The 23,327-nt window shown below is 42.7% G+C and overlaps 2 protein-coding genes across 2 annotated transcripts; both read right to left on the bottom strand.

Annotated features, from left to right (window-relative positions):
- Positions 1–699: 699 nt before the first annotated feature.
- On the bottom strand, positions 700–3,880 carry LOC149900940 (membrane-bound alkaline phosphatase-like). Its single transcript, XM_090111366.1, has 6 exons — positions 3,790–3,880; positions 3,418–3,713; positions 2,537–2,729; positions 2,282–2,454; positions 1,374–2,025; positions 700–990 (listed from the first exon to the last, which is right to left on the bottom strand). Exons 1-6 carry the CDS (start codon positions 3,848–3,850, stop codon positions 791–793), a joined length of 1,575 nt encoding a protein of 524 aa, XP_089967492.1. The 5' UTR covers positions 3,851–3,880; the 3' UTR covers positions 700–790.
- Positions 3,881–6,080: 2,200 nt separating this feature from the next.
- Positions 6,081–11,997, bottom strand: LOC149900939 (membrane-bound alkaline phosphatase-like). The gene is made up of 5 exons (XM_090111514.1): positions 11,623–11,997; positions 10,942–11,134; positions 10,225–10,397; positions 6,669–7,320; positions 6,081–6,586 (listed from the first exon to the last, which is right to left on the bottom strand). The coding sequence occupies exons 1-5, from the start codon at positions 11,995–11,997 to the stop codon at positions 6,330–6,332; spliced, it is 1,650 nt and encodes a 549-aa protein (XP_089967640.1). The 3' UTR covers positions 6,081–6,329.
- Between the last annotated feature and the right edge of the window lie 11,330 nt (positions 11,998–23,327).

Genomic DNA, 23,327 nt, shown 5'->3' with positions numbered 1-23,327 from the left:
CGGAGTGGCTAGTTTATTATAAATAGACGTTTTTACCCATATCTCGTAGACTCGTAGTATTGTAGGTACCTATATGTTCAGTGACATTGCGTGTACGAGCCGTGCGGCAGACGTGTCGCCCAGCAGTGTGACGTCACGCGCACGGCGCAACATCAATCCGCGTCACGACACAAAGCCTGTCAATAAGCGGCTCCTTCGACAGACACTCCTAACGATGCTCGTCTTGATTGATTGTCCACTGGATACTCGTCCTCTGCCGCCGAGCTACAGCGGTAACGACGCGATGGCCGTTGGGCGTTGACCTGGCATATTCAACCAATTTTGTCGTAAGCATTTTATTGTAACAAACATTTTACAATAAGGGTCTCGGTCTAATAACTATTATTTTGCATATTCATGATAATATAAAAAAAAATGAAATAATAAAATAAAAATAATTTATTGAACAAGGTTCCTTACATCAAAATATAGACCCCAGACTCCCAATAAGTATAGCTTTCGCTGTGTTTCAGGAGCCTGTGCCTTCCCGATACAATACATCAGAATAGTTCAATAGTAATTTAAGTTACAAAAGAAAATTTTTACTTAACACATTATGCACAATACAAATTGTATATTTTTTACGTAAGTGTCCCCACTTATAAAAAATTAACTAAATTTACTTAGGTACGTACGTTACATAAAATAAAACAAGTCATACTTGTGAGGCAATATATTTATTTTGTGTATTATGTCATGAAACTCAGATTTGAATCACATCATACTTTATAGATTGGATATAAAGGACAGTTTAAGGGGCGCGGGGTTGGCAGGCATGCGGGCCGGGTCCGATGCAGGAGGCGTAGGCCAGGAAGTGCGGGATGTGGCTCTGCTCGTACAGGCCGGAGAAGAGCGCGTGCTGCGGCCCGCGCGCGAACACCGCCACGTCGTCGCCGCCGTGCGTCTCCGAGCTCAGCGGCACCGCCGCCGGCCACTCCCAGTTCGCGTCACCTGTGCGTCACCCACATCGCATAATGCACTCACTCTTCTTACAGAATACAATTTTTCATCGAGATTGCTATAAGCTGTTCATTTTTGAAACATTAATTAAATCATAATTTAAAATAAAAAAATAATCACAGAAAGTACCATATAGATTGTAAAGCCTGCTTTTCAATACACAAAGAATGAAAATATGTGCATGAACAATCTTTTCGTTAGACTGTTTATTTACTTTAACTTTTAATGTACCTAATTGTTTGTTTGTTTTACAAAAAGTATGTTTTGTGTGCGTTACCGACGAATATTTTAAATATAACAATTGTATTTACGCTAACATGTAGCACACATTTAAACAAATATTGTTTTACTATAAATAAAAAAATATTATATACCATAGTTGTCGTCCTTCATAACGTCGACTCTTCCATCGGCGCTGTGTGGCCGATAGCCGGGCCCGTTCGCGTACGAGAGCGTCATGTAGGGGAGGCCGTCGTCGCCCACGTCGTCCGAGGGCCCCAGGATGTCCCCGCCGCGGTGCGTGTAGCCGCTGATCGACATCACGTGTGCGTGGTCTGAAGTCACCACTATCAAGGAATCTTCCTCGGACAGCATCTCGGCCGCTCGCGCCACGGCTCTACTTAACTCGATGGTTTCGTCCAACGCCTTCGCCACTTTATTTTCGTGATGGGCGTGATCTATTCTCCCTCCTTCTACAAAAAGGAAGAAGCCCTTATCGTTTCTACTGAGAGACCGTATCGCGGTCTCCGTTAGCTCGGCGAGCGTAGGTTCGGTTCTCGTGTCTGCTTCTAAATGGTATTGCATATGACTTCCTTCGAACAGGCCCAATAGGTACTCAGGTAAATTTTCGTTCACATTAAGTAACTGCTCTCGATTCCAAAGATACTGATATGAGACATTTTTTGCAATTTTGTCCATTTGCCATTCTTCAATAAGATTTCGTCCATCCACTCTTTTGCCAGCCGTCCCCTCTTCATCGATCGCATCATTCGGGATGAATTCTCTTCTACCTCCACCGAGGATTACCTAAAAGTGTTATAAGCAATTAACCATTGCACGTCTTCGAGAGTTTTATCTACACTAATATTATAAAGAGGAAAACTTTGTTTGTTTGTTTGATTGTAATGAATAGGCTCATAAACTACTGGACCGATTTTGATTAAATTTGGCACAGATAATCTTTAGACCCTGAGAAAGAACATACGCTACTTTTTATTGCGAATTATGTACCAGGGGCGAAGCCGGGGCGGACCGCTAGTTGAAAATAAAAAAATAATTGTACCTTAAACTCGCTGCCAGGATATGAGTGGATAAGTTGATAAGCGATATCAGGGCACATTCCGGGATCGTGTGAGTCGTTTAACACGTCTACGTCGCTCTCCCAGTCGCGGTTAGCGACGTGCGCATACGCGCCCGCCGGCGACGCGTGCGTCACGCGGGTTGTCGTTACGATACCTGAAAAGTTTCATGGAACAATAATATTGATTTGGCTTACTACCTATATGAAATGGTACCCAAGATCGTTGAACACAGTCACCTGCGTCCCGGCCGTCGGCGAGCGCCCAAGCGCCGATCGACTCGACGTGGGTAGCGCTGTCCGCTGACGAAGGGCAGTCTCCGCGAGGCACGGCTGCGGTCACGCCGATCGTTCCCAGATTCGTCTTAACTCCACATAAGTAAGAGGTCGCCGTGCAAGCTGAATCAGCTATTTGAGCATCAACGCAGTACGTCTAAAACAAACAAGTCCTTTTTTCTTTTTGTATAATATGTAATAACTAATAAGTTATATCACTACATAGTACCTTTAAAACAAAGTCCTTATATCTATGTGTCCCTATGTATGCTAAAATCTTTAAAACTACGCGACGGATTTTGATGCGGTTTTTTTTAATAGATAGAGTGATTGAAGAGAAAGGTTTGTATGTAACATGTTTCTTGTAACATCCTCATATTTGTGAGGCTTCTAATGTGATGTCGTAAATAAAAACATTAATTCCAAACATTGGAACATTGCAAACGCCAAGCTAACGAGATTAATTATCAAAATACTTATTGCACTAATTAGTTCTGTATACATAAAAAGATCTATAGAAAACTCCGTAGTGGTCATTGAGTTACTATGTACAGGGTATAATATTATGTCTATATCTTAGGGATATCCCACAATCAATCCCACAATAACATTTCTTTTTCTTTACCTTTTAAGTCTTTTAACGATAAAATAATGGCTAATTTTCGAAGCAATTTTGACCAATGCACCCGTGCGAAGCCGGGGCGGATCAGCTCAGTTGCACTATCAAAATATTATATGTACCTACTACTTAGTCAACGTGACTAGTTTTAAGGTACTCTCATATTATAATTTGTATACGTAGTATATTATTATTAGTCTGTGTTATAATATAAAATTTATTGAACCTTTGCAAGGCCGACCGTTGGGAAGTTTTCAAAGGATAGCTGAGCTTCTTCCCCGGTGCGGTGGTCTCGCTGGCCGAGCAGCGTGCGCGCGGCGGCCAGAGTGGGCACGGACATGCCATCGCCCAGGAACAGCACCACGTTGCGCGCTCGCTCGGCTCCGTGCTCTTGTCTGTTCGGCAGACGATCCTGTATGGCTATGTTCGCCTTTTCCTTCCAATAATCACTAGTCCACTCAGCTGCATCGCTTTGTAACTCGTGACGTAATCTACTTCGATATACTTTATGATATTCGTCACCTAAAATTATATAGTTGGAATCGTTTTATTGGTAGTCAATATGAGAAAAATACGATTTATCATAAATTTTATTTACCAACTGAATTATGAAGAATAACTGCTAGTAAAACTATATAAATATTATATTTGCTACACATTGTGCACTCGATAGTAATTGAATGTTACAGTTTCTAGATTCGATATTTTAAACTGATATATAAAGAGAGAAATTCTTGAAGATCTCGTTATGATTTGCGTTTATATCAGAGCTGATAAAATATCAGATTACCTACAAGGTAAGATCTTCAAAACGTCTTCAAATGTTTTTATGTAAACAATACGTTTATTTTAACACTAGCGGTCCGCCCCGGCTTCGCCCGTAGTACATATTTCGCAATAAAAGGTTCTTTCTCAGGGATTATCTATGCCAAATTTCATCAAAATCGGTCCAGTAGTTTATGAGCCTATTCATTACAATCAAACAAACAAAGTTTTCCTCTTTATAATATTAGTGTAGATTACAACATTATTTTCTTAAAATGTATTTCTTCTTCTTAGTCGTGCACTCTTGACAGAGTGGTCGTGGTTATGGTGATGGTGCTCTATTCCTGTTAGATGTGGTCACTTTTTTGTTCGCTCCCTGTCCAACAATACGTCTCCATCTCTGACGATCGGTAGCATTACGAGCACATTCTACAAGGCTGGACTGGGTGTTTTTTTTAATTTTCAATGCAATATTCATTCTCTTAAAAAGTAATGAAATGTACAATTTTCTATGCTTTCCCTTCAGGTGGTATTACAAATTTTAAAATGTATTTCGTCAAAAACGATGTAAAGATAATTAACTGAGGACAGCGGATACTATAGTATATTAGCGATTACCACAGAATATAGTATTACCTACATAATAATATTATGTATATAGGGATGAAAAAATGTTTTTCAAATTTCAATGTTACATTATCAGATCTTCAAAAATTGAATTTATGAATGATTTTAAATATAGTATTTGCATTTAGATAATATTAGGCGTAGAATAGTGAGATTTACTAATATTATATTGTGGTAACTATTTGAATTTAGATTTTTAAAGTTATCTGTCCGGGCAAACGTTTTTTTTTTTGCGTTACTCTTATCTTATTAGAGGAAGGAAAAATAGATGTTTGCCAATTCTTAGGCCAAGCGCGCACCACGATTTTAATTTTTGCGACACGATTTCAATATCGCGCTGTAGAAAATCGCAGAGAGTACGGTGCGCGCACAGCGATAATTTAATAGTGATCATTACTCACTTTCATCATGGATTTCGTACAAGTTGCTTGTCTTTATTTACTACTTCGGAGGATAAGAAGAAAAAAAAAGAAAATTCGTCAATATTAGACTCATCCTTTTACAGCAGATAAAATTGTCAAAGGTTTCTTTTATCTGAAATACAATGAACTTCCATGTATGGTATATATTTCTGATATGGATGTATCCCAAAAAATTCTTTGGCTATTATAGTCTATAGAATGAAAATTCCGCCAAAAGGCCACCCTTTGTGCTTTTTATTTTTTTTTATTATTGTAACCTTTATGTATATTTTTTTTCTTGCACAATAAAGTGTTAAATAAATAAATAAATTCAAACTTTGACAGATTACTGAGTTTATGTTTACCAAACAATACCTATAACACTATGATGTTTACTGTTGGACAGACGAAACACAAGTGAAGTGCCGGCCGGGCCCGAGTGTGCGATTTTATGATCGCAGTGCGCGCGGTACCATACAATTTCATATTCTGCATTTCATTTTCGCGACAATCGCGTCGCGAGCAGTCGCAGCAAAATGTGACAAATCACAATTTTAAAATCGCTGCGATTATTTATTCGCATGTGCGCGCATTGTCATAGTAACTCATACGCTGTATTTCTGCGATAAAATAATCACGCTGCATAAAGTCGTGGTGCGCGCTAGCTCTTAGATCTGTCCAATCGGAACACATAAAATTAATACGCACACATGTAACTTAAAAAATATAATGATTTAATAAGTTTGGAGAAAGTAAATAAAGTATAAAATCTTTAATTCAGTAAAGTTTTATAAAAGTTGTTCAAAGTGGCAACGGCATCATTTAATGAATGATTGCTACAAGTTGCTTGCAGGGTATAGAAATTTTAATTTTAAATGAGAGCCTATAATATTACACAGTATTTCTGTACCATTGAGTATTATAAGAGAAATGTGTTTTCATCATATCCACTGCACTCAATCAATAATTATTTATCATGAATTTTTATCATATACGTGTCAAAATATTATTAATTATGTCAAGTGCATGTTTGTCGACATTTTGCTTATCGCAATGTTGTGTTCGTTAAAGGATTTGTGGGATTAAAATAAGATAATACATAAAATACGTATTTATTGCTTCATATTATCAAAACGTATTAACTCTTAATCTATCTATAAGTATTCCACAGCTATATTCAAATGAAACTTATCTATTTAACAAATTCCTCATGTAGTAAAAAAGATTCTTAGTATTAGATATTATTTCTCATGCTGCGCTATCCATAATTAATTAGTTAACTTCATCCATCCTATCCATACATTAAATAAATATTAACATACATACAGGCATGACATACGAACGACTAAAGTGAACATACAGCTACAATGATAAGCGACATCAGAGAGAAGATGGGCGCAAGCAGAGGAGCTGCGCTGGTGCAGGCGTGCAGGCCGGGCCCGATGCAGGCGGCGTATGCCATGCGGTGCGGCAGGTGGCTCTGCTCGTACAGCCCCGACAGCACGGCGTGGTGCGGCCCGCGCGCGAACACCGCCACGTCGTCGCCGCCGTGTGTCTCCGAGCTCAGCGGCACGTCCACGTGCGTCCGCCAGCGAATGTCACCTGCGGGAGGGGAGACTCTCTGAATAAATTATTATATTATAAAATATCTTTCACCGCACGTCAAGGCTAGGCAAGAACTTACGATAATTTTCGTCAAGAGTGACGTCGATTCGCCGTCCGTTTACTTCGGGGCGGTGGCCCGGGCCGTTGGTGTAGGAGAGCGTCATGTAGGGCACGCGGTCGGAGTCGCGGTCGTCGGAGGGGCCGAGCACGTCGCCGCCGCGCTGCGTGTAGCCGTTGAACGCCATCACGTGCGCGTGGTCGGCCGTCACCACCAGCAGCGAGTCCTCCTCAGGCAGCAGCTCGGCCGCCTTGGCCACGGCCGCGCTCAGCTCAATGGTTTCGTCCAACGCGAGCTCCACGTAGTTGTCGTGATGAGCGTGATCTATGCGTCCACCCTCTACGAAAAGGAAAAATCCCTTATCGTTACGTTTGAGCATGCGAATGGCCACCTCGGTCAATTCGGCTAAAGTGGGTTCCGTTTCGTGATTCGCGCGAAGGTTGTACTGCAAATGGGTGCTTTCGAATAGCCCCAGCATGTACTCCGGCAGCGATGCGTTCGCGGCCATCAGCTGCTGCCGGTTCCACAGGTACTGGTAGCTTGCATTGCGGCTGAGCTTGTCGTCTTGCCATTCTTGAATTAAATTACGCCTGTCGGTCCTGCGGCCCGAGGAGCCTTCTTCATCGATCGTATCATTAGGTAGGAATTCGCGCCGACCCCCACCAAGAATAACCTTAAATATATTATATTATATGAATAGATTAAACAATATATTTATTACTAGCTGTGCCCGCGACTTCGTCCGCGTGGAATAGTGACTGCATAGTAGTTACTACTTAACACACAATTATTGAGTAAACACGTCTTGAAACACGTACTATCATATACAACTAAATTATAAGTACTTACACATTATTATAAAGTTTAGAAATAAAATAAATAATAACACAAAACTGTTAGTAAAATTTATTACTAAACTGAGCTATAAAACTTAGGTACAGAAGAGTTCAAAATTTCCAGGATGTGGTTATTCACCCGCTCCCATATTCCTTCTACTTTCACAGACTTTCAACTTTTCCCTTTCACCCCTAGTAAATGGCAGAACCGATTTTGATCTAAACCATGTCTAATCATACCTATATATTATGTACATGTCATATCCTTTCGTTTGGTACTCCATTTGGATTATTTATCCCCACTATCACCCCTAAGGTGCCCTATATGTAATAAACAGATTAACCAATTTTGATAAAACATGACTAATTGTAATTCACACGTCATTTGATATGCCGCTCGATTATATTATTTGATCACATTCGATTATTCATTCCCACTTTTACCGCTATAAATCAATAAATGGATGAACCGATTTTGATTAAATATGCCTCATCATACTTCTCACGTCAGGTCATGCCCTTTCATTTGATATGCCACTTGGGTATATTATTTGACAACTTTTATTCCCACTTTTATACCTATATCCAATAAATGGATGAACCAATTTTGATAAAATATTGTACTTTACACGTCATGTCTTTCATTAGATAAGTCACTTGAGTATATTTGATAAAATTTATTTATTTATTCCCACTTTTACCCCTATATCAAATAAATGGATGAACCGATTTTGATAACATTGGACTACTTAATTGTTTCTGACAGGTCGTCTTTTTTCATTTGATATATCACTTGGGTATAACAGACAGCATTCGTTTTTCTCATTCCCACTTTTGCCCTACATATAATTATTATTGGATGAACCGATTTTGATTAAATATGCCTCATTATACTTCTCACGTCAGGTCATGCCCTTTCATTTGATATGCCACTTGGGTATATTCGACAACTTTTATTCCCACTTTTATACCTACATATTATATCCAATAAATGGATGAACCAATTTTGATAAAATATTATGTCTTATTGTACTTTACACGTCATGTCTTTCATTAGATACGTCACTTGAGTATATTTGATAAAATTTATTTATTTATTCCCACTTTAACCCCTACCTCTATATCAAATAAATTGATGAACCGATTTTGATATAATTTGACTTGTTGTTAATGACAGGTCGTCTTTTTTCATTTGATATATCACTTGGGTATAACAGACAACATTCGTTTTTTTCATTCCCACTTTTACCCCTCTACTATATAATAAATGGATGAACCGATTTTGATTAAATACCTATGCCTCATTATACTTCTCACGTCAGGTCATGCCCTTTCATTTGATATGCCACTTAGGTATATTTGACAACTTTTATTGCCACTTTTATCCAATAAATGGATGAACCAATTTTGATAAAATATGTCTTATTGTACTTTACACGTCATGTCTTTCATTAGATACGTCACTTGAGTATATTTGATAAAATTCATTTATTTATTCCCACTTTTACCCCTATATCAAATAAATGGATGAACCGATTTTGATAAAATTTGACTAATTGTTTCTGACATGTCGTCAATTTTCATTCGTCTATTCCCATTTACCCCTATATAATATAATAAACAACTAATGTAACAAAAAAACGCATCTAATTCGTATTACCCGTTAGCGAGCTACGGTGGCACAGACAGACACGCAATACACACATAGCAGTCATAACACCCCTCTTTTTTGCGTCGGGGGTTAAAAATATAATACCTACGACATAATTTCAAAGACCTTTTATATAGAAAATTTACCTAGAAGTAACCATAATGCTATTTGTGCAGGTTTTAGACTTATGAGCAAAAATCTAAATAAAGGTCCTTTGACCCCCCCTACTACCCCCTCAGCATAACCACCCCCCCCATGCTTGGGGACTTTCGATATGATCATCTGGACATGTCAAGGAATAACTTTAGCGTATAATTTACGTAATAAAGTAATTCATGTATAGAATGCCTTAGCAAATGTTCGCTGTCATTACTTAAATGGTCATAACTTTTTTATTTATGAACCGATTGACATGAAATAAACACTAAATGTTAAATGAAGCTTACCACAATATATTAGTGAAAACCGCATCTAAATCGGATAAGCCGTTTCTGAGATTAGCGTGTTCAAACATACAGACAAACAGACAAACCGACAAACAGACAAACAGACAATTTTTTTTTTAACAACAGTTTTGGGTTTGGGATCGATTTAGTAATAACCCCTGCTAATTTTTTTTTACATATTTTCATTGTACAGACACCACTTTTCTAGAATTTTATTATATGTATTGATGATTTATTTTACTTTTGAAAAGGGAAAAAAAATATTCTAGAATGAATAAACGGTGTGGAATCTCAGTACGCTTGGAACCTGGCTTTACTTCTAGAGGTATTTGATATGCATTACACAATGAAATTATGTTTCCCATTTTTTACAACTCATGCAAAGAAAATAGGTAATACTTATATTCTTTTGTGCATAGTCCTCATAACTTTCTAAATTCTCTCTTGTTCTTTGCTTAACATTCATGTGAGTTATTAAACACTTCTATATACATTTGGAAATGGACTTATTATCGTTTTACAAATTCCTTGTAATATAATATAAATTAGGCATTCAGTAAAACGGCTTCCTTCAGTGAAAATGGAACGGTTATTAAGGCATTTATGTGCAATAAATACACGTAATGAGCGAGTGAGCGTCTCACTTTGAACTTGTTGCCGGGGTGCGAGTGCACGAGCTGGTGCGCGATGTCGCGGCAGGCGGCCAGGTCGGCGCCGGCCGCCAGCACCTCGGCGTCGTTCTCCCAGTGCCGGTTGGCGACGCGCGCGAACGCGCCCGCCGGCGACGCGTGCGTCACCCGCGTCGTCGTCACTATGCCTGCCTCGACAGATGCCGAGTTAGATATTACATCAATAACACCCTATTTTTTTTAATTATTGCAGCGCATCAGGGATGTTTGCAGAAGCTCGTATAGACTGTTTTTACATTACAATGCGAAAGAGATGCACATCCCTGGTGCGCCGTGTGCGGGACAGCCCCAATGTAATCATGCGCTGTATAGCGAGTCGGCTCGACTGCTGGTATGTAAACCACTGCTGCAAATTGTCTGCTTCATTGATAGTACTGTAGCAGTGGAGTGCATTCCTAGTAATCATAATGATTTTTATTAAATTGTATTATTCTTACTAACATAATTTTTAAGTTATCAATTGTTACTAACAAAATGAGTCCTGATGCTTGAATTAATAAATAAATTATTATTATTATTATTTACTCATAAAATGTATTGTATAATAGTAATTATTGTATATATTGGCGTCGTTGCCGCTTCAGGTACATAGATAAGTAACAAAAAAAGTTTCAATTTATTCTTTAGAATACATACTCTGCTTATCGAGGCTTACAAATGAATGAAGAGTACCTGCATCGCGGCCGTCGGCGAGCGCCCAAGCGGCGATGGAGTCGAGCCGCGTGCCGGGCTGCAACGAGGCGGGGCAGTCCCAGCGCGGCACGGCAGCCGACACGCCGATGGTGCCGCGGTTGGCCTTCACGCCGCACAGGTACGCCGTCGCCGTGCACGCCGAGTCCGCGATCTGCGCGTCCACGCAGTACGTCTGCGCAACGAGCCACCATATTTATCAAACAATTGTTATATTCCAAACAGAATAAGCTGTTTGTAGAAAACAGCGTGCTCCAAAATAATATTCAGTTGGTACATTGTATTCAGTAAGGTGCATTGGGGTGATTCCGGCGACCGCGACGGGGTCTTATAAGTAAAATTAATACACGTACTAGTGACTGATTAAGCGAATATGTATGCTGCCATGCCATTCCTTCACGATATTTACAATAACGCAATGCCCTAAAGTGGTATTCACAATTTTCCGAAATTACCCCACATCCGAAATTCCCCCAATACTCTAAAATAAAGGCCATCGGTATTATATTTTTAGAAATTACTAACGGATTTTAAACGCGATCTATTCATTATAGTCGGGATCAAAACACTCTCTATATATTTCTAAACGCGTAATTAAATCTAAATCGTAATCGCGTAAAACACAAGGTATTCTACTATTTATGATGTTAAATAAATTAATACCTTCGCTAAGCCGGCCGTAGGAAAAGCTTCAAAAGACAATTGAGCTTCTTCTCCCGTCTGATTGTTGCGTTGGCCGAGCAGCGTGCGCGCGGCGGCCAGCGTGGGCACGGACATGCCGTCGCCCAGGAACAGCACCACATTGCGCGCCTTGCCCGCGCCCGCGCCCGCCGCGCCGGCCGCCAGTCTCGCGCGCAAGGCTTGCTGCGCGTCGTCCAGCCAGAACTGCGCGGTGCGCTCGCCGGCCCGCTCGGCGGCCGCGCGCGCCGCCGTGCTGCGCCCCGCGCCCGCCGCGCCGTCCGGGTGGTACCGGTCGCCGGCCGCCACCAGCGCGCTCAGCGCCGCCAGGATGCCCACCGTCACGCTCGTCCTCGACATGCTCGCCTTTTGCGGGCTCGACCCGACCTGCGAGCTCCTTTTACTTCCTACGCTATCGCTTATCTTTATATTATGTTAATGATTGAAACGTCATAAAAAGCATTAAGGTATCAGATAATACTATAGTTACTGTGCATGTAAAAAATCTATCGACGCCACGAAGTGTTACCCTAAATATCAGGGGATTAGCGTACGAATACGTTTTTCGGATTTCATCTAGTCCATAGCTACATAGTATAAAACAAAGTCGCTTTCTCTGTCCATAGGGATATAGATCCCTGTGATATTTGTTTTAATTTATAATTAGATTAAGTTCCTAGTTAAGTTATTTTAGAGCAATAAAGTATGAATAAATAAATCCCTATGTAGTATATGCTAGAATCATTAAAGCTACGCAACGGATTATGATGCGGCTTTTTTGAAGTGAAACTTCTTTAGGCGCGTTGAGATTTAAATTTGAGAGAGTAAAATTGTGTTATGGAATCCAGATGGCTGATAAACATACAACACAAATATAATTTTAAATGTATTAGATAATAATGAATACCCAGATACAGAGCAAACATCTATGTTTATCACACAAATATTTGCCCTGGGTGGGAATAGAACCCACGACCTCAGGCTTGGAAGGATATTACCAACCAAGCCAACCGGTCAGTCATCACTTATGGACAATAATATTATAAGAATAAGAATAAGAATAAGAATAAGAATAATTTATTTCGCCAAAAGCCAACAACAGATATAATGAAAAGAATAAGGAATACAAAAACACAGAAAAAGACAAAAGTGTGGCAGACCTTTAGCAAAAAGGGGACCATCTCAGTATTAAGCTGTGCCTTCAACAGCACAGCACTGATTTTCAGTGGCCCCCAATGTTTGAAGTACAGCTACAGACCGAAGTATAGAGGGATAGAAATTATATTAATAAAATAAACAATATTACACGTTATAAATATTATACATATAAAAAGAAGGCATAGGAAAGTACATATACTAGAACATTAAGAAAATAGTAATAAATAATAACGAAAATAAAAAATTAATAAACATACATACAGATAAATAGACACAAAAGAGAGATGCTACATTCTACAGTAGGTTACGGTTGTTTTTTTAAAATAAAAGCAGCAACTTTATTTTTGAAGTTATTAATGCAACGAAGGTTACGTAAGGGTGGAGGCAAGTTGTTCCAACACTTCGTAGCATTATAACTGAAACTGCCTCTGAAAGCGGTTGTGTGATGTTTGGGCACAATAAGTAGCTTTTGACTCATACCCCTGGTTTCATTGACAAGCGATTTGCGTCCTTTATCCCTACAAAAATGAAGCCTCTGGTAAAGGTACGTTGGACGCTCATTAATAATAATCCCAAAAAGAAACTTAGAAAAATGCACTTGACGTCGGCTTTCCATATTTAAAATTTTAGCTTCATTCAAAAAAGGACTGACGTGATGGCGCGGAGGAATATTCCAGCAAAATCGCGCGCAACTATTTTGTACACGTTGTATAGCCTTTTTAGTACGTACGAGTAATCTGGAACCATACATACAATCAGTGTAATTGAATTTTGATAAAATTAGAGAATCGCACAACCGTATACGAAGCTCAGTGCCATTATGTCTATCTTTATTGATAATATCCTACAATAAAAAAAATGTTATTTACTTTTTACGACGAATATTAACAAATTTACGGGCGATTTCAAACAAAACAGCATTAATCCTTAACATATTATTATAACAATGAATTTAAGGTATTTAATTACCTTAAAAAAGGCAAAAAGGTTCTGGAATGAAGGCCACGTACTAGGCGACGAAGCGTGGGACGACCTCCCACAAGATGGACAGAGGACCTGGTCCGAGTGGCAGGGAGCCGCTGGATGCAGGCCGCCGGTGACCGATACTGGAAATCCTTAAGGGAGGCCTATGTCTAGCAGTAGACGTCCCACGGCTGAAACGACGACTACGACGACGAATTACCTTTTATGGTTATTAAAACTCCAGGTCTAGATTCCTCAAACCAACTTTCTCCCCACTAATTCCCCACACCTAGAGTTGCCAATGCAACACACTGGGTGAGTAAAAATTTAACATTCACAACCTATTATAGAATTTAGACGTCTTCACAGTTCACAGGACGAATAATTGTTCTTAGCTGCTTGATCTAAGAAGAAGAACTTAAGAAATAAGAAGTAAGAACAAGACGTATCAGTGAGACGGGAGACCAAAGAAGTAAGAACCAAAGATAAAACTGATGAAAGAACCGAACAACCAACCAAACGAACCAACGAACCAACGAACTAACAACTACCCTTATTTTTATGCTTCGGTGCTACACTGACCCTTCTATATATGGACTCGAGAAAAAACAATTATAGTGCGATACAGAAATATTATAAATAAATTACCGCCATCTATTATCCCCTTACTCAAGTAATATTAATTATATCGAACGATCTGTCGTGAACACTCCATTAAGCCATTTTTAGGACAGTACTATAGAAATGACGATTAAAATAAATTCTACATTAAATTAATTTTTATCTATTTATGCGTATTATTATGATTATCGATAGATATAATATAATGAAAATGTTTATATTTGGAAACAAGGCCATCTATGCGACGGATGAAAAACTTTAATAAACGAAGCAGCACTCTGTGATTAAAGTCCACCCAAAAGGGCAGGGGTTCGAGCCCGGGTGGGCATGCTAATTATTATTTTTTAGTTTATCGGCGAGTTATCGACATCAGATGATATTATAATAATTTATATACCCTATTTAGATGTATTGTGTGGATTTGTAGTGTATTTTTTTATCTTTTAGTATCTTAAGTGTATCACTTAAGACATTAATATGTAAAAATTAATTATTATTATTCTTTATTCTTGTAAATTCCTGCTTAAGGAGGATAGTAGTTATAAAAGGTAGTTACAACTAATTTTTTTTTTCATTTCTATATTATAATATAATACATTTAACTACATAATAATATAACAATTTTAAAACAGCATTATTTTATTTTATTTTATTTGTGAACGTGAAGTTTTTGTTGTTTTTACCCTAAAGACTTCAAAGACGGTGTTAGACAGGGTGTCTAAAATAAAAATAAAAGTAAATAACAAAATAACTACATAATAATTATTGTTCAACCGAGTTTTATAGTGCGGATTAGCGTTAAAATCTTATCTCGTATATTTTATTAACCGTTTGATCAATTTCATTAAATTTGGTATGTATAGATGCGCATCAATAAGAACTTTTATTTGAAATTAATATTGTGAAAATTTATCAACCCGCTGAGGAGGAGTAGGGGAAAATCACTTCCAAAAGCGCTAAATCTCTCCCTCTAATAATTAATTAACCAGTTAATGAATATTATTGATTTTGGTGTTTACGGATGCGCAATAGCGAGATCTATCATTTGATAATAATTTCATGAGGATTTGCTTACCTGTTTAGGAGAAAATGAGGAAAATCACGTTGGGAGCCACCTCTCATATCTATTAAACTGGGCTATGCACCCCATTACATTTGGTGTCTGGGGATGCGGCTCAAAAAGTCTTTTCATTTGATACCAAATTTGTAAAAATCCGCCCATCGGTTTAGGAGAAAACAGCGAAAAACGAAACGCAGCGCCCACCACCCTCCCAGTCTACATCTCTTAGGCACATCAACTCGGTTTGCACAATTTTATACCTATTTTTTTTTTATTTTTTTTTAAATAAAAATATTATAACTGATGAATAATATTTGAAAATTTTTGAATTTGGACTTCTACAAAGGGCGACAGAAATATTTTAGGTTACTGTTTTTTTTTTTTTTTTTTTTTTTTAAGTTGTTATAGAGAAACCTACCCAGGTCAGAAACCTAACCTAACTTTGACATTAACCTAACCAAAAATAACCTAACTTTGACATTAACCTAACCAAAACTAACCTAACTTTGACATTAACCTAACCTACACTAACCTAACTTTGACATAAACCTAACCTAAACTAACCTAACTTTGACATTAACCTAACCGAAACTAACCTAATTTTGACATTAACCTAACCTAAACTAACCTAACTTTGACATTAACCTAACCTAAACTAACCTAACTTTGACATTAATCTAACCTAAACTAACCTAACTTTGACATTAACCTTACCTACACTAACCTAACTTTGACATTAACCTTACCTAAACTAACCTAACTTTGACATTAACCTAACCTAATCTAACCTAACTTTGACATTAACCTAACCTACACTAACCTAAGTAGGTTAGTTTCGGTTAGGTTAATGTCAAAGTTAGGTTAGTTTAGGTTAGGTTTATGTCAAAGTTAGGTTAGTGTAGGTTAGGTTAATGTCAAAGTTAGGTTAGTTTTGGTTAGGTTAATGTCAAAGTTAGGTTATTTTTGGTTAGGTTAACGTCAAAGTTAGGTTAGTGTAGGTTAGGTTAATGTCAAAGTTAGGTTAGGTTAGGTTAGGTTAGGTTAGGTTAGGTTAGGTTAGGTTCAGGCGGCATGGGGCAATTACCTTCCGCCTGACACAGGTGCTGTCCGGACACGGCTGTTTCGGGTGGTACTTGTGCAAAGTCGCCAGGCGGGAGCCGCAAATGGCTTGCCATTGGTGTGACAGTCCGGAGGACACGGCAGACCACACTCTCGCCGTGTGCCCCGCGTGGTCCGAGCCCCGTGCTCACCTAGTCGCAGTCGTCGGCCCTGATCTCTCCCTGCCTTCCATAGCTCGCGCAATGGTTGGCAGCAACAGAACGTGGCGCGCGGCTATCACATTCTGTGAAGATGTGATGTCGCAGAAGGAGGAAGCAGAGCGGGTCCGCGAGGGAGATCCCAACGCGGATCCTATTCGGCGGCGACGTCTTATTGGGCGCAGTCGCCGAGTCGCGACCGCTGTACACGGTCGCGACTTGCTTCCCTAATGTTGGGTGCCGGACGGTGGAACGGGGACATAATCCATCGTCCGGTGCGGTGAGGCGGCGTGAGACGTGTTCCGTTCACGCCACCCCCCAGGAAGGAGGAACTGGCGAACACTAGCCAGGTCTAAATCGCGATGGGCCTATATAAAAAATAGGCTGCCGCTGACAGGGTTACGGAAGCGGTTACACCAAATACCCGCGACCCTGCCAATATAGCGGAGCGACGGAACACAGTGGAGTTTAGTCGGTAGTCGCCGCATTCTGCGGTGTGAGTCCGACATAACCCAGGGCCCTTTCCCCGAGCGCTCTGGGTATGCCTAAATGCATTCTCCACTATAAAAAAAAAAAAAAAAAAAAAAAAAAAAAAGGTTAGGTTAGGTTAGGTTAGGTTAGGTTAGGTTAGGTTAGGTTAGGTTAGGTTAGGTTAGGTTAGGTTAGGTTAGGTTAGGTTAGGTTAGGTTAGGTTAGGTTAGGTTAGGTTAGGTTAGGTTAGGTTAGGTTAGGTTAGGTTAGGTTAGGTTAGGTTAGGTTAGGTTAGGTTAGGTTAGGTTAGGTTAGGTTAGGTTAGGTTAGGTTAGGTTAGGTTAGGTTAGGTTAGGTTAGGTTAGGTTAGGTTAGGTTAGGTTAGGTTAGGTTAGGTTAGGTTAGGTTAGGTTAGGTTAGGTTAGGTTAGGTTAGGTTAGGTTAGGTTAGGTTAGGTTAGGTTAGGTTAGGTTAGGTTAGGTTAGGTTAGGTTAGGTTAGGTTAGGTTAGGTTAGGTTAGGTTAGGTTAGGTTAGGTTAGGTTAGGTTAGGTTAGGTTAGGTTAGGTTAGGTTAGGTTAGGTTAGGTTAGGTTAGGTTAGGTTAGGTTAGGTTAGGTTAGGTTAGGTTAGGTTAGGTTAGGTTAGGTTAGGTTAGGTTAGGTTAGGTTAGGTTAGGTTAGGTTAGGTTAGGTTAGGTTAGGTTAGGTTAGGTTAGGTTAGGTTAGGTTAGGTTAGGTTAGGTTAGGTTAGGTTAGGTTAGGTTAGGTTAGGTTAGGTTAGGTTAGGTTAGGTTAGGTTAGGTTAGGTTAGGTTAGGTTAGGTTAGGTTAGGTTAGGTTAGGTTAGGTTAGGTTAGGTTAGGTTAGGTTAGGTTAGGTTAGGTTAGGTTAGGTTAGGTTAGGTTAGGTTAGGTTAGGTTAGGTTAGGTTAGGTTAGGTTAGGTTAGGTTAGGTTAGGTTAGGTTAGGTTAGGTTAGGTTAGGTTAGGTTAGGTTAGGTTAGGTTAGGTTAGGTTAGGTTAGGTTAGGTTAGGTTAGGTTAGGTTAGGTTAGGTTAGGTTAGGTTAGGTTAGGTTAGGTTAGGTTAGGTTAGGTTAGGTTAGGTTAGGTTAGGTTAGGTTAGGTTAGGTTAGGTTAGGTTAGGTTAGGTTAGGTTAGGTTAGGTTAGGTTAGGTTAGGTTAGGTTAGGTTAGGTTAGGTTAGGTTAGGTTAGGTTAGGTTAGGTTAGGTTAGGTTAGGTTAGGTTAGGTTAGGTTAGGTTAGGTTAGGTTAGGTTAGGTTAGGTTAGGTTAGGTTAGGTTAGGTTAGGTTAGGTTAGGTTAGGTTAGGTTAGGTTAGGTTAGGTTAGGTTAGGTTAGGTTAGGTTAGGTTAGGTTAGGTTAGGTTAGGTTAGGTTAGGTTAGGTTAGGTTAGGTTAGGTTAGGTTAGGTTAGGTTAGGTTAGGTTAGGTTAGGTTAGGTTAGGTTAGGTTAGGTTAGGTTAGGTTAGGTTAGGTTAGGTTAGGTTAGGTTAGGTTAGGTTAGGTTAGGTTAGGTTAGGTTAGGTTAGGTTAGGTTAGGTTAGGTTAGGTTAGGTTAGGTTAGGTTAGGTTAGGTTAGGTTAGGTTAGGTTAGGTTAGGTTAGGTTAGGTTAGGTTAGGTTAGGTTAGGTTAGGTTAGGTTAGGTTAGGTTAGGTTAGGTTAGGTTAGGTTAGGTTCCCCCCAACGGTCCAGGCCTTGTCGCGGCGGAGGGGCTCAGTAGCTCAGAGTTATGGCCCTCTGAGTGAAGCGAAATTGGACCAGCGAGGGGCTGAACGGCTGGTTTAGAGTCGGGGAGATTCGACCGGCCCGACGGCCAGGGCTAGGTGTGGCCCAGCGGCCGCTGTGTGCGGCGTGGGATGGCGGCCAGAGGTCGTGGCTTGGCGGACCCCGTGTCCACTAGGCAAAGGTGGCGCTGAACGGCAGTTGGGGTTGGAAAGCCTCAACTGACCCGACGGCAGAGGTCCTGTTTGTGGGCCAGAGAGGAGCCGGCTTTAATGCGGCGGTGGATGGCGGCCAGAGGTCGTGGCGCGGCGGGCTCGCTGGTTCAGCAAGCCACGACGTGCAGCGGAGGGCGGGATCCCGACGCGTCATTGTGATGACGCGCGGAGACTCTTGCAGAGAGGTGTGGAGCGGCGGCCGCTGTAAAACGGCCGTCTGCCAACTCGTAATCCGGTCCGTGGGACCGGACCGAGGGCCGCCACCTCTGTTGAGGTGGGGGCTGCGAGGTAATCTCTATAAAAGTGCGCCGGAGGGTCCCCCGACGTGTATTTCACACATCGGAGGACCTTCCGGCGTGCCCCCTCCGGCCGGACGGTGATGGGGTCGGGGGTTCGGGGGAACGCGGATGATGGAGCGGGGAAAAATCCATTGTCTGCGCGTTGGTGGCGTAAGCCTTCGTTCCAGCAGCCACCAGCGAGGGGGGTTCTAGTGGTGGGCCTGGAAACGGGCATCTGCTGGGCGGGACACGCGGTAGAGTCGTAACCGTTCCCGCAGTTCCGTCCAAAGCAGCGCGATGGAACAGAGTGGGGTTTTAGTCGGTAGGAATCCGACATAACCACGGCTCCATCCCCGGGAGCCGGGGGTATCTAAGAAGATTTCCCCACTATAAAAAAAAAAAAAAAAAAAAAAAAAAAAAAAAAAAAAAAAAGGTTAGGTTAGGTTAGGTTAGGTTAGGTTAGGTTAGGTTAGGTTAGGTTAGGTTAGGTTAGGTTAGGTTAGGTTAGGTTAGGTTAGGTTAGGTTAGGTTAGGTTAGGTTAGGTTAGGTTAGGTTAGGTTAGGTTAGGTTAGGTTAGGTTAGGTTAGGTTAGGTTAGGTTAGGTTAGGTTAGGTTAGGTTAGGTTAGGTTAGGTTAGGTTAGGTTAGGTTAGGTTAGGTTAGGTTAGGTTAGGTTAGGTTAGGTTAGGTTAGGTTAGGTTAGGTTAGGTTAGGTTAGGTTAGGTTAGGTTAGGTTAGGTTAGGTTAGGTTAGGTTAGGTTAGGTTAGGTTAGGTTAGGTTAGGTTAGGTTAGGTTAGGTTAGGTTAGGTTAGGTTAGGTTAGGTTAGGTTAGGTTAGGTTAGGTTAGGTTAGGTTAGGTTAGGTTAGGTTAGGTTAGGTTAGGTTAGGTTCCCGTGTGGAGTTTCTGGTCTCCCATCGGGCGCGTCCTCAGGTGGCGGATAGGGGAAGGCCTCCCAGATATGGGGGGTACCGGTGGTCTTGCCGGCGCGGACCAAAATCAGCGTGGAGGAACTCGAGGGCTACCACGTCCTCGTTGCAATCTCTGCTTTGCAGAGAAATTGCTGGGTTTGTTTTCGAACAGTGCTGCTTTTGCGGCGAGGTATGGCGACCAGTGGTTGCGGACGATTTAGTCCTACTGGACGACGGGCTGCTTTGCAGCGATGGATGGCGGTTGTATCAATCGCGGCGCGGCGGGCTGGGCGGCAGGTTTTTCTGTCGCCTGGTTAGAGGCTTCGGCCTCCCGTCGGGCAACCTGTTATCCGTCGTAGTGTTGTTGTCACGTCTAGCAGCTACGACGGACCAGGAGGCTTGCCTTAATCGGCTGGCCTGAGAGGAAGGACACCTCATCAAAAACCCTCAAATCCGCGTTGTAGTCCAGCGGCGTGGATTTCCTGTCCTTCTTGGACAGTTTGGCTCGGGAGAGCGTGAGCTTTTAGCTGTGTACACCCATGGATACCGCCCGACCTCCATGGTGTAAAAGGGTTATCCGGGTGCAGGGGGCACCGCCCGGATGGACGTTTTATATCCCCCATACTCGTGGGAACAAAAATGTCCTTTAACTCCGAAACGATCAACGACGACTCTAGCAAACACACAATTATGGACACTGAAAACTTCTATGATTTGGAAGACACTGACGGGAGTATGTCTCCGGCGCGTGTCGAGTCAAGGCGGGGCAGGGCTGTGCTGCGTTCAAGCTCCAGCTCTGCCAACAGCATCATAGAAATGGATGGAAAAGACAGGCTGTGGCGGAAGCGGACGCTGGACACCAGCTGTTCTGGTTCCGACACGGAAGATGGCACAGGGGTTTTTACATCCCCATTTATTAAGACCACCTCAAAAAGAGGGAAGGGCCGCCCATCGGGTTCAAGCGCCACTCGGCGCGAGGCCACATTCGATATGACGAGGTTGCGTAAGAGGGAGTTGGAAGCGCAGGCCGAGAAGGAGGTTGCTGAGTGCGCCGAGCGCATTGAAGTGGCGCAAGCTAGCGCTCCTCTCCCTCCCATTCCAGCAAAGACAAACACGTCCGAGGCTCTCAGTCGCCGCATTGCCGATGACCTGGCTGCAATCCTGAAGGTGATGACCAAGTCATCAAATCTCAAGGGCACTTTCAAAAAGGCCTTGAAATTGGCCCACGATGACATTGAGCAGTCGGTAGCTCTACTAGAGAAACACACTGTCTCTGAGGAGACGAGATTGCTGCAGGCAGCCAATTCCCGCCTACAGGCGGAGCTCGACTCCCTGAAAAGGGAACTCCAAGAGGTGAAGGCCTCTCAGGGCTCGTCGCTGCATGCTCAGCCCCAAGATTCGGATATCTTGCGCCAGGTCGGAGCAATGATTAACGCGAGATTTGAGGCTCTAGAGGAGCGTATGCTGCCGGAAAAGCGCATAAGACCTCCGCTGGCGGCAGATAGCAGGAAAGCGGCAAAGGCGGCTGAACAAGTGATGGCTGATGACCTCGCACCGCCCCCTCCATCAAAGGCGAGGACATATGCAGGTGTTGCGGCTTCATCGCAACCGGGTAGATCGGTGTCTGGGCCCGCAATTAAGAAAACCGCGAAGCAGACGGCGGTCCCAGCTTTGGAGATCGAGGCAACCTCGAAGAAGAGGAAAAAGAAATTGGCGAAGGGGAAGGAAAGGGTCCCCGTGCAGCCTGATCCGGCGGGTTCAAAGCCCCCCAGAAAAGATACGCTGGCCACGTCATCCGGCCCCCCGCAGCAGCCGTCAAAGGACGGAGAGTGGACTGTGGTCGGAAAGCGAGGAAAAGAAAATAAAAGGAAAGGGAAGAAGCCTGCGGCTAAGTCCCGCAAGAAGAAGTCGCGAAAGCTCCACGCTCCGAATTCCTCGGCTGTCGTCCTTACCCTGCAGCCGAGTGCGAAGGAGCGTGGCGTAACCTACGCCGGTGTTTTGACGGAGGCGCGGCGTGGAATAGACCTCGCCGAAATTGGCATCAGTGCAATGCGTTTTAAGCGCGCTGTCACTGGTGCCAGGATACTTGAGATCCCCGGTGCTTCCAGCACCAAGGAAGCGGACTCCCTTGCCGCCAAATTGCGGGAGGTCCTCGGTGAGGATAACGTTAAGGTGTCCAGGCCGGTCAAGTGCGCAGACTTGCGAATCACTGGCCTGGATGACTCGGCCACAGTCGAGGACATTGCGGCTGCGGTGTCGCGCGCAGGGGAGTGTACCGCGGAGCATGTGAAGTGTGGTGGCCTGCGCACGGGCCCCCGAGGTGCTGTATCAGCCTGGGTTAGTTGCCCGGTGACTGCGGCGAAGAAGCTGGCGCAGGCGGGGCGCGTAATGGTTGGGTGGGCTTCGGCGAAAGTCTCTCTCACCGAGCAGAAGCCCCTGCGCTGTTACCGCTGCCTGGAGGTGGGCCATGTCAGCGCCACGTGCTCCTCGCCGACGGACAGGAGTGCCACTTGCTTCCGCTGCAGTGAAACAGGCCATAAAGCTGGTGGATGCGATGCCGCCTCCGCTCGCTGCGCCCTATGCACGGAGGCAAAGCTACCGGCTGAGCATCGGCTTGGAAGCGCAGCCTGTAAGGCCCCGAAGCCTAAAAGAGGTGGAATGCGGAAGCAAGATGGCGCTCCAACGCCATCACGCTCTGCTCCGGTGCCTGATGAGGTACCGCAAACGGAGGCAGCCATGGAAACGCAGTAATGGCCCCACTGCGCTTCCTACAGGCCAACATCAACCACTGTGCCAGGGCCCAGGACCTTTTACATCAGAGTCTGGCAGAGTGGGAGATTGACGTGGCGGTAGTATCTGAGCCATACAATCTGCCCCCCCGGCATAACTGGGTGGGCGATCTGGACGGCTTGGTGGCGCTGGTTGCTCAAGGCGACACACAGCTTGAGCAAATCATAAGGCGACGGGGATGCGTCTCGGCGGTTGTCAATGGCTTCACCGTTGTGGGGGCGTACTTCTC

The sequence above is a fragment of the Colias eurytheme genome, chromosome 17, assembly GCF_061535395.1.
Source record: "Colias eurytheme isolate Ceu_HAF_F1 chromosome 17, ilColEury1 Martin Lab GWU primary, whole genome shotgun sequence".
NCBI classification, from domain to species: Eukaryota; Metazoa; Arthropoda; class Insecta; order Lepidoptera; family Pieridae; genus Colias; species Colias eurytheme.
This window is presented reverse-complemented; position numbering and strand designations above follow the sequence as displayed.